The sequence below is a fragment of the Chiloscyllium plagiosum genome, unplaced genomic scaffold, assembly GCF_037043375.1.
Source record: "Chiloscyllium plagiosum isolate Xiang-an unplaced genomic scaffold, Cpla_swu_hap1 HiC_scaffold_1, whole genome shotgun sequence".
In the NCBI taxonomy this organism is placed as follows: Eukaryota; Metazoa; Chordata; class Chondrichthyes; order Orectolobiformes; family Hemiscylliidae; genus Chiloscyllium; species Chiloscyllium plagiosum.
The window spans coordinates 66,688,325-66,700,461 of NW_028270139.1; the positions used below are offsets into that span (position 1 = coordinate 66,688,325).

General features: G+C 42.8%; 1 protein-coding gene across 2 annotated transcripts in view; it reads left to right on the plus strand.

The window, feature by feature from the left end:
- Positions 1-12,137, plus strand: part of LOC122550944 (protein NSUN7) — a 157,955-nt gene that overhangs the window by 104,516 nt on the left and 41,302 nt on the right. For both annotated transcript variants that reach the window (XM_087987574.1, XM_087987578.1), the window contains 2 exons: positions 5,109-5,226; positions 11,798-11,921. In XM_087987574.1, the coding sequence (XP_087843700.1) occupies positions 5,109-5,226; positions 11,798-11,921 (242 nt within the window). The remainder of the gene's footprint in view (positions 1-5,108; positions 5,227-11,797; positions 11,922-12,137) is intronic.

Here is a 12,137-nt window from a genome sequence, read left to right on the forward strand (position 1 = left end):
GGAGAGGGTTAGGAGCAGACGGTATGGGAAAATATTTAACTGGGGGAGGAGGAATTACAACTCTTTTAGGCAAGGACTGTGGAGCATAAATTGGGAACCGATATTCTCAAGGAAATGCAAAACAGAAATGTGTTTAGGGAGCACTTGCTGTGAGTGCAGAATAGGTTTGTCCCACTGAGGCAAGGAAGGAATGATAGGCTGAAGGAACCTTGGATGACACTAGATGTGGAACATCTAATCAAGAGGAAAAAGGAAGCTTGCTGAAAGTTGAGGAAGCAAGAATCAGGCAGGGATCTAGAGGGTTACAAGGTAGCCAGAACTGAAGAATGGACAGAACTAGAAGGGGACATGAAAAAGCCCTGGTGGGTGGGATTAAGGAAAATGCCAAGGCTTCTACGCTTGTGTGAGGAACAAGAGGGTGGCCAGAGTGAGGGTAGAGCTAATCAGGCATTGTGGAGGGAACCTGTGCCTGGAGTCTGAGGAGGTAGGGGAGGTCCTTAATGAATACTTTGCTTCAGTATTTACGACTGAGGACAAGGGACCTTGTCATTTGTGAGAACAGTGTGAAACAGCTGATAAGTTTGAACAGGTGCTGTTAAGGCGGATGTGCTGGAAAGTTTGTAAAACATAAGGATAAATAAGTCCCCTAGGCCAGGCAGGATATACCCAAGGTTACTCCAGGAAGTGAGGGAAAAGATAGTTTTGTCTTTGGCCATGATCTTTGCGTCCTCACTGTCCACTGGAGTAGTGTCAGATGGTTGGAGGCTGGCAAATATTGTTCAAGAAAGGGAAGAGGAACAACCCTGGGAAGTACAAACCAGTCAGTCTTAGGTCAGTGGTGGGCAAAGTATTGGAAGTGATTCTGAGAGACAGAATTTATTATTTGGAAAAGCATAGTTTGATTAGAGATAGTCAGCATAGCTTTGTGAGGGGCAGGTCATGCCTCACAAGCCTTATTGAATTATTTGAGGATGTGACAAAACACGTTGAAATTAGAGCAGGTGTGGATGTGGTGTACATGGATTTCAGCAAGGTGGTTGATAAGGTTCCCCATTCAGAAAGTAACGAGGTATGGGATACAGGGAAATTTGGCTGTCTGGATACAGAATTGGATGGCCAATAGAAAACAGAGGGTGGTAGTACATGAAAAGTATTCAGCCTGGAGCTTGGTGACCAGTGGTGTTCTGCAGCCGTCTGATCTGGGATCACTGCTCTTCATGATTGTTATAAATGACTTGGATAAGGAAGTGGAAAGGTGGGTTAGTAAGTTTGCTGATGACATGAAGGTTGGTGGAGTTATGGACAGCGTGGAGGGCTGTTGTAGGTTGTAATGGGACAGTGACAAAATGCACAGCTGGGCTGAGAAGTGGTAGATGGAGTTCAACCTGGAAAAATGTGAAGTAATTCATTTTGGAAGGTTGAATTTGAATGCAGATTACAAGGTTAAAGGCAGGATTCTTGGCAGTGTGGAGGAGCAGAGGGACCTTGGAGTCCACATCCATAGAGTCCTCAAAGCTGCCAGCCAAGTTGATAGGGTTGTTAAGAAGGCGTATGATGTGTTGGCTTTCATTAGCAGGGGATTGAGTTTATGAGCTGCAAGGTTTTGCTGCAGCTCTATAGAGCCCTGGTTAGACCACACTTGGAATATTGTGTTCAGTTCTGGTCGCCTCATTTTAGGAAGGATGTGGAAGTTTATAGAGGGTGCAGAGGAGATGTACCAGAATGTTGCCTAGACTGAAGGGCAGGTCTTATGAAGAAAATTTGAGGGAGCTCAGGCCTTTCTCATTGGAGCAAAGAAGGATTACAGGTGGCCTGTTAGAGGTGTCCAAAATGTTGACAGGCATAGAGTGGATAGCCAGAGACTTTTTCCCAGGGTGGAAATGGCTATCATGAGGGGGCGTGATTGGAGGAAGGTTTAGGGGAGATGTCAAAGGTAGGTTCTTTACACAGAGTGTGGTGGGTGCATGGAATGTAGTAGAGTCAGACACATTAGGGACATTTAAGCAACACTTGGATAGCATCATGGATGATAGTAAAATGAAGGGAATGTAGATTAGTTTGATCTTAGAGTAGGACAAAAGGTTGGCACAACATCAAGGGCTGAAGGGTCTGTACTGTACTGTGCTGTGCTGTTCTATGTTCTAACATTTAAACAATTGTGGCAGAGTGTGGAAACTGGAGTAGCAGGTCAGTAAGTAAGGAGAGTGGGGAAAAGCTTGAGTCTACGGCAAGACTAATAAGAGAGCAGTCAGGAAGAGGTTACTGAGCTTAGTGGAACTGGAGGCTTGGACTGTATTTGCTTCAATGCAACAAATATTATAGTTAAGACAGATGAATGGAGAGCCTGAATTAATGCATGCAGTTATCACAGACGTGATTGAAAGAGGGACAGGATTGCCAGCTTAATGTTCTGGGACATTAATGTTTTAGACGAGACAGAGGAGGAAGTAAAAGCTGAGTGAGTTGTTTTACTGGTTAAGAAGCATATTGTATGTGTTGAGGGAGGGGAGGGATCTTGCAGTGAGGCATTGTGGATATAGCTCAGGAATCTGAAGGATACAAGTACAATGCTGGGATTGTACTGCAGACCTCCTAGCTGCCAGTGGGAGATAGAGGAAGACATATGTAGTCAGACTCTGGAAGAATGTGAGAATAGTAGGATTGTTGTGCTAGGTGACTTTAACTTCCCCATATTGATTGGACTCCCTTATTGCTGGAGGTTTGGATGAGAAGCAGTTTGTTAGGTATGTCCAGGAGGGCTTTTCTTGAAATAGTATGTGGTTGCCCAAAGAGGGAGGGGGCCATGCTGGACCTGGTGTTGGGAAATGAGCCAGCCAGGTGATCAAAGTTTCTGTGGGAATAATGACCATAATTCCATAAGTTTTAAGATATAATGGATAAGGACAAGAGTGGACCTTGGATGAAGGTGTTAAATTGGGGGAACACTAATTATAACCATATCAAACAAGAACTAGAGAATGTGGATTGGGAGTGGCTGTTTGAGGGTAATTCCATATCTGATATGTGGGAGACTTTTAAAGACTTGTTGGTTAGAGTGCAGGACAGACATGTTCCTGTGAAAATGAAGGACAGGAATAGCAGGATTTGGGAACTTGGATGACAGAGGGAATTATCAGCTTATTCAAAGAAAAGGAAGCACACCTCAAGTCTAGGCAATTAAAAACAGACAAAAGTCCTTGAAGAATATAGAGAAAGTGGGAAGGAGCTCACACAGGGAGATAGGATGGCTGAAAGGAGCTATGAAATGTCCTTGGCCAGCAGGGTTAAGAAGAATCCGAAGGCATTTTAGACATTATATTAGGAGCAAGAGGATAGCTATCGTAAGAGGAAATGCATAAAGGAGGAAGGAGGGAGGTTATGTTTGGAGCCAAAGAAAATGGGTGAGATCCTTAATAAGTACTGTATATTGGTATTCACCAAAGTGAGAGATGTTGAGGTTGGAAAAAGGTGTGTGAATACTCTTGGGTAGGCCATCGTAATGAAGGAGGAAGTATTAAGTGTCTTGAATTACATTAAGATTGACGTGTTCCGAGGGCCATGTGGAATCTATCCCAGCATAATGTGGGAGGCAGGGAGGAAATAGCTGGGGCCTTAAGAGATATCTTTGCATCCTCTTTGGCCTCAAGCGAGGTTCTAAACTACTCTGGAGAATGGCCAATGCTGTTTTTTGTTTAAGAAGGGAAACAGAGATAATCCAGGAAATACAGGCTGTTGAGCCTGACGTCAGTGGTGTGGAAGCTGTTGGAGAAGGTAATGAGAGACAGGATTTATTCACATCGGGAAGCGAATGGTGATAGGCAACATAGGTTTATTTGGGGAAGATCATGTCTCACCAATTTGATGGAGTTTTTTGAGGAGGTGACAAGAATGATTGAGGAGGGAAAGGCAATACCTAGTGGCAGGCTGTTACAGAAGGTAGAGTCTCATATGATCTATGGTAAGCCGGCCAGTGAGATATAAAACTGGCTTTTTTGTAGAAGAACGAGGGTAGCGGTGAAAGGGTACATTTTGGAATGGAGATCACTGTCTAGCGGTGTTCTGCAGGGATCAATGCTGGGACCTTTGTTGTAGAGGAAAAGGTAGGTGGTTTGATTAGAAAGTTTGTGAATGACACCAAAATTGGCAGATTGCAGATAGTGATGAAGATTGTCAGAGGATACAGTGGGATATAGATTGTAGACTTGGGCAGAGAAATGGCAGATGGGGCTTAATCTGGACAAATGCGAGGTGATGCATTTTGAAAGATCAAATTCAGATGCAATTTATACAATAAGTGGCAGAGCCCTTAGCAGCATTGACATTCAGAGGGATCAAGGAGTACAGATCCACAGGTCCCTGAAAGTGGCAACATAGGTGGATAAGGTGGTCAAGAAGGCATACAGCATGCTTGCCTTTATTGGCTGCTGCATCAATTTATAAAGTTGGCAAGTTATGTTACAGCTGTACAAAACTTTAGTGAGGTCACGTTTGGAATATTGCATGCAGTTCTGGTCGCCATGCTACTAGAAGGACGTGGATGTTTTTGAGAGAAGGTTTACCAAGATGTTGCCTGGTCTGGAGGGTTTTACCTATGAGGAGAGGTTGGATAAATTCTGATTGTTTTCACTGGAAAGATGGAAGCTGAGGGGTGACCTGGTAGAGGTTTACAAAATTACGAGAGGTATAGTTAGGGTAGATAGTCAGAGGCTTTTTCCCAGGGTGGAAAGGTCAGCTACAAGAAGGCACAGGTTCACAGTAGAAGGGGGAAGTTTAGAGGAGAGGTGTTAGGAAATGTTTTTCACCAAGAGGGTGGTAAGTACCTGGAATACACTGCCAGTGGAGGTGGTGGATACAGGCGCGTTAGCAATCTTTGAGGCGTATCTTGATAGATACATGAACGGGGGGTGAACAGAGGGACAGAAACCTGACATGGGCAATAAATAGCAAGTTAAATAAGGATTAGGAGTCGGTACAGGCTTGGTGGGCCAAAGTACATGTTCCTGTGCTGTGTTGAATTGTATACTATTGTATTTAAATTGGTAATTACTTTGTCTATTTCATTTTGCAATAAACTTCTTATGAAACTAAGCTTGTTTATCTTCCAATAGTTCCGAAGGTCCAGGCCATTGTATATTCTACATGCTCAATTTATCCTGAAGAAAATGAGGAAATAGTGAAACCAGTATTGGGAAAGAAAATGGAAGGACCCAGAGTACAACCTTACAGGTATATTGTATACAAAACATAACTTGCCTTTGTGCAACTAAAATTGCAGTCAGTCCAAGACTATAGTAGAACAAAGAATTTATGTTGATTTATACGTGCTTTAAGATCATAAAAATAGATGGCATTTATAATTTCCCTACTTAATACTTGTTCAGTAATGCAAAATTATTATACAAAAACTATTAAATGAACTGAATGTATAATTCCTGATGAAGAGCTTATGCTTGAAACATCGACTTTCCTGCTCCTCGGATGCTGCCTGACTGGCTGTGCTTTTCCAGCACCACACTTTTTGACTCTGATCTCCACCATCTGCAGTCCTCACTTTCTCCTCCTGATTATATAATACGCACTGTATAAGTTTCTTTCAGTACTCTATTTCTGTAATAGATGTTTATTTGAAGGCAACATGGTGGCTCAGTGGTTAGCACTGCTGCCTCTCAATGCCAGCAGTCCAGATTTGATTCCACCCTTGGATGACTGTGTGGAGTTTGCAAATTATCCTTGTGTCTGCGGTTTCCTCTGGGTGCACCAGTTTTCTCCCAAAGATGTCCAAAGATGTATAGGTTAAATGGATTAGCCATGGACAATGCAGGGTTGGGGGATAGTTACTGGGATGCTCTTCAGAGAATTGGTATGGACTTAGAGTCATAGAGATGTACAGCATGGAAACAGCCCCTTTGGTCCTACCTGTCCATGCTGACCAGATATCCCAACCCAATCTAGTCCCACCAGCCAGCACCCGGCCCATATCCCTCCAAACCCTTCCTATTCATATACCCATCCAAATGCCTCTTAAATGTGCAATTGTACCAGCCTCCACCACATCCTCTGGCAGCTCGTTCCATACACGTACCACCCTCTGCGTGAAAAAGTTGCTGCTTAGATCTCTTTTATATCTTTCCCCTCTCACCCTAAACCTATGCCCTCTAGTTCTGGACTCCCCGACCCCAGGGAAAAGACTTTGTCTATTTATCCTATCTATGCCCCTCATAATTTTGTAAACCTCTATGAGGTCATCCCTCAGCCTCCGACGCTCCAGGGAAAACAGCCCCAGCCTATTCAGCCTCTCCTTGTAGCTCAAATCCTCCAACCCTGACAACATCCTTGTAAATCTTATCTGAGGGAAGGAGACCAGAATTGCACGCAGTATTCCAACAGTGGCCTAACCAATGTCCTGTACAGCCGCAACATGACCTCCTAACTCCTGTACTCAATACTCTGACTAATAAAGGAAAGCATACCAAATGCCTTCTTCACTATCCGATCTACCTGCGACTCCACTTTTAAGGAGCTATGAACTTGCACTCCAAGGTCTCTTTGTTCAGCAACACTCCCTAGGACCTGACCATTAAGTGTATAAGTCCTGCTAAGATTTGCTTTCCCAAAATGCAGCACCTTGTATTTATCTGAATTAAACTCCATCTCCCACTTCTCAGCCCATTGGCCCATCTGATCCAGATCCTGTTGTAATCAGAGGTAACTCTCTTCGCTGTCCACTACACCTCCAATTTTGGTGTCATCTGCAAACTTGCTAACTGTACCTTTTATGCTCGCATCCAAATAATTTATGTAAATGACAAAAAGTCGAGGACCCAGTACTGATCCTTGTGGCACTCCACTGGTCACAGGCCTCCAGTCTGAAAAACAACCCTCCACCACTACCCTCTGTCTTCTACCTTTGAGCCAGTTCAGTATCCAAATGGCTAGTTCTCCCTGTATTCCATGAGATCTAACCTTGCTACTCAGTCTTCCATGGGGAACCTTGTTGAACGCTTTACTGGAGTCCATATAGATCACATCTACTGCTCCGCCCTCATCAATCTTCTTTGTTACTTCTTCAAAAAACTCAATCAAGTTTGTGAGACATGATTTCCCACGCACAAAGCCATGTTGACTATCCCTAATCAGTCCTTGCCTTTCCATATACATATGCATCCTATCCCTCAGGATTCCCTCTAACACCGAGGTCAGGCTCACTGGTCTATAGTTCCCTGGCTTGTCCTTACTGCCTTTCTTAAACAGTGGCACCACGTTTGCCAACCTCCAGTCTTCCGGCACCTCACCTGTGACTATCGGTGATACAACATCTCAGCAAGAGGCCCAGCAATCACTTCTCTAGCATTCCACAGAGTTCTCGGGTACACCTGATCAGGTCCTGGGGATTTATCCACCTTTAACCATTTCAAGACATCCAGCACTTCCTCCTCTGTAAGCTAGACATTTTGCAAGATGTCACCATCTATTTCTCTACAGTCTATATCTTCCATATCCTTTTCCACAGTAAATACTGATGCACAATATTCATTTAGTATCTCCCCCATTTTCTGTGGCTCCACACAAAGGCCGTCTTGCTGATCTTTGAGGGGCCCTATTCTCTCCCTAGTTACCCTTTTGTCCTTAATATATTTGTAAAAACCCTTTGTATTCTCCTTAATTCTATTTGCCAAAGTTATCTCATGTCTCCGTTTTGCCCTCCTGATTTCCCTCTTATGTATACTCCTACTTCCTTTATCCTCTTCTAAGGATTCACTCGATCTATCCTGTCTCTGCCTGACATATGCTTCCTTCTTTTTCTTAACTAAACCCTGAATTTCTTTAGTCATCCAGCATATACCCCATATACCCATTCCCTATACCTACCAGCCTTCCCTTTCACCCTGACAGGAATATATAAATTCTCTGGATTATCTCATTTCTGAAGGCTTCCCATTTTCCAGCCATCCCTTTACCTGCGAACATCTGCCTCCAATCAGCTTTCAAAAGTTCTTGCCTAATACCGTCAAAACTGGCCTTCCTCCAATTTAGAACTTCAATTTTTAGATCTGGTCTAGAACGAATAGAATTATGGTCGCTGGCCCCAAAGTGCTCCCCCACTGACACCTCAGTCACCTGCACTGCCTTATTTCCCAAGAGTAGGTCAAGTTTTGCACCTTCTCTAGTAGGTACATCCACATACTGAATCAGAAAATGGTCTTGTACACACTTAAGAAATTCCTCTCCATCTAAACCTTTAACACTATGGCAGTCCCAGTCGATGTTTGGAAAGTTAAAATCCTCTACCATAATTACCTTATTATTCTTACAGATAGCTGAGATCTCCATACAAGTTTATTTCTCAATTTCCTTCTGACTATTGGTGGGGGGGTGGGGGGGTGTCTACAATACAATACCAATAAGGTGATCATCCTTTTCTTATTTCTCAGTTGTATTTCCGGAAATATCCTCCCTCAGTACAGCTGTTATGCTATCCCTTATCAAAAATGCCACTCCCCCTCCTCTCTTACCTCCCTTTCTATCCTTCCTGTAGCATTTGTATCCTGGAACATTAAGTTGCCAGTCTTGCCCATCCCTGACTTGATGCACCGAATGACTTGCTTCCACACTGTAGGGTTTGTATCTTGTCAAACATAGTGCTGGATTTTATGGCCCCCAGTCAGGCATGTTTACAATATGTTAAAAGGGACCATTTAAATATGTTAAAATGTGTTGAGTGGAGAACTCACCACTTTCCTGAGGTAGGTCCCTTTTCAGTCCCAGCTACACCCGCTGCTGCCTGGACTGCTAGAATTGTCAGCTAACCAGATTGACTTTCATCTCTTAAGGACGTGACTGACTACCTACTGCGGGATGGAAGTAAAATCATAGCAAATGGAATATAATTTGGGGTTATGCATTTTGGCAGGAAGACTAGGGAGCTGAATACTATTTAATTGGAGAAAGACTGCAAAAATCTGTGAAGAGAGTGATTTAGGACTCATGCATGAATCACAAAAGGCTAGCATCCACTTCAACAGGTAATAAGGGAAGGCAAACAAAATGGTGGCCTTTATTTCAAAGGGAATGAAAGATAAAAGAAGGGAGCTTTTGCTGAAACTATTCCTGGCACGAATGAGACCATAGCTGAATTGTGAATAGTTTTGGCCCTCTCATCTAAACAAAGATATATTGGCATTGGAGGTAGTCCAGGGAAGGTTCACTGGGCTGATTCCACTATGGAGGCATTGTCTTATGAGGCGAGATTGAGTAGACTGGCCCTGTACGTGTTGGAATTTAGAAGAATGGGTGGCGATCTTATTGAAACACACAATATGAAAATTGGAGGAATGGTAAACAGTGAGGAGGATAGACAAGCTGGAGAGTATAGACAAGCTGGTTAGATTGGCTGATAAGTGACAAATCGAATTTAATCTGAGTAGGTGTGAGTTGATGCACTTGGATCGGACAAACAAAGCAACAAAACACATGACAGTGTGTAGGATCTGGGGAGCATTGAAAACGAAAGGGATTTTGGTGTGCATGGTATGCAAGTAGCACAACAGGTCGATAACATGGGCACCTTCATCTGCTGAGGCATAGCCTTTTAGATTAGATTACTTACAGTGTGGAAACAAGCCCTTCGGCCCAACAAGTCCACACCGACCCGCCGAAGCGCAACCCACCCAGACCCATTCCCCTACATTTAACACTACGGCCAATTTAGCATGGCCAATTCACCTAACCTGAACATTTTTGGATTGTGGGAGGAAACCGGAGCACCCGGAGGAAACCCACGCAGACACGGGGAGAATGTGCAAACTCCACACAGAGTCGCCTGAGGCGGGAATTGAACCCGGGTCTCTGACGCTGTGAGGCAGCAGTGCTAACCACTGTGCCACCATGCCGCCCACATTAAGAGTTAAGAGCAGGGAGGTTGTGCTAGAACTATACAAAATATTGGTTAGGCCAAAGCTCCAGTAATATGTGCAGTTCTGGAATTCACACTATAGAAGGCATGTGATAGCACTGGAGAGGATGCAGAGGAGATTTACCAAGATGTCGCCTGGGCTGGCGAGTTTCAGTTATGAAGAGCGATTGGGCAGACTTAGGTTGTTTTCCTTAGAGCAAAGGAGATTGAGAGGGGACATGAATGAGATGAATATAATTATGGAGGGGTATAGATAGGGTAGAGAGGAAGAGACTTTTCCCCTTGATGGAGGGATCAGTGACCCGGGGACATAGATTAAAGATAAGAGGCCGAACGATCAGAGGAGATGTGAAGAAAAACTTTCACCAGAGAATGGTGGAAATCTGGGACATCATCTTCACTGCTATCACATCCGTCCTATAACGTGGATTCCAAAACTTGATACAGTACTTTAGTTGGTGAGTAAACAACGTTTTATACTTTGGGAGCATAACCTCCCTCCTTTAAAACTGTCTGCCTTTGCAACTAAAGGCAAGAATACTCTATGCCTCCTTAACCACTTTATCCAGCTCCCTGATACCTTATGGAACCAATTTACATGAACATCATGGTCCCGCTGATCCTCAGTGCTTCCCAAGGTCTTTCCATTCATCATGTATTCCCTTGACTTGTTTATCCTGCTCACACTTATCTGGATTGAACTCCATTTACCACAGATCAGCCCATTCTACTTCCTACATTAACTATAGATATTTTGTAATCAACCCATTCCAGGCGATGTTATTACACAACTTTGGAATAGGTGGGACTTGAACTTTAGCCTTTTGGATCAGTGGTAGGGGCTGTATCAGGTGCTGCAAGAGTCTCTTTCTGGATGAACGATAGATATATTGTAATCGATCTGTTCAGAGATATTATTATGAATCTTTGGATCAGGTGGGATTTGAGTGTGGTCTCCTGGCTCAGTAGGAACACCACCACTGTTCGAAAAAGACCTTTTCCTGCATGAACTATATTTAAGATATTTTAATCAATTTGTTCAAGCATGTTATGATGCATCTCTGAGGCAGGTGTGACTAGATACTAGGCTTTCTGGCCTAGAGATAGAGACTCTACCATTCTGTTCTGTGTGAACTGTAAAGATTTGCATTCAATTAATTTTAGCTGTAATCTGATCATTTTGTGCTTCAATGAGTACTATCCAGGAAAGTAGCCTTCAATCTGTGATAGTCCACTGTGGTTTGCATTTCTGTAAGGAAATAAGCAGTTGGTGGAGGACTCTCAGAAGGGCAGTACTGTGCCCTTCATCCATGACAACTAAATCCAATAATAGCAAACCCACTAAGCAGAGGATTGCTTCAGCCAGGAGGCTACACAGTCTGTTAATAACTTGATATCTGTCACCTCCACTGCAGGATAAATGGGTGTTCAGAGTGAGTAGGTAATAGAGTGTGCAAAACTTTTTTTAAAAAAAAGCATGTTGAAATAGAATCTTTCCCAGATTCTGTTGCAATTCCTAAATCATGTTTTCATGGATGTCACATGATGTGAATGAAATGGTTATAATAATTTAAGTCTTATAAATGTATAAAATATGAATTGATTCTGCCTGCTGGAAACCATCTTAAACTCTATTGATTTTGAATTGTCAGTGTTTATATTAGCTACATATGGAGCTAATATGGAGTTTGTTAGATGACATTTCACAGAAGTGAGGATCTGGGCTTATTGATCTTATTACATATATATCTCTTCAGTTAATTTTCCTGCCTTTTCCTTTGTTTGCAATCAAAGATTTAACAAGCATGTGTTATATGAATTTCAAATGCCAAAATGTTATAATTTAGACCAAGGTTTAAGTGGTCTTATTTTTGTTTTCCACAGGCTAAGTGCTCCTGTTATTCCCTTATGTTGTCCATCAGAAATAACCTGTGCATCTGATAAATTCTTCAAGATTGAACCATCAGAACAAGTCAATGGATGTTTTATTGCTGTATTAACTCGAGAGGTGAGCCACATACTTAGATTTCTTTGAACAATTTTTGCTTGTGTATTTGGACTACAGTTCCAAATCAATAGAGTCAAGTAGTGAAGTATGAATAACAACATGAATTATTGGAGTATTTGGATTTAAGACCATAAGGTGTAGTAGCAGATAGGACATTTAACTCCTGGAGTCTGCTCAGCCATTCAATGAGATCATGGCTCATCTGATAATTGCCAA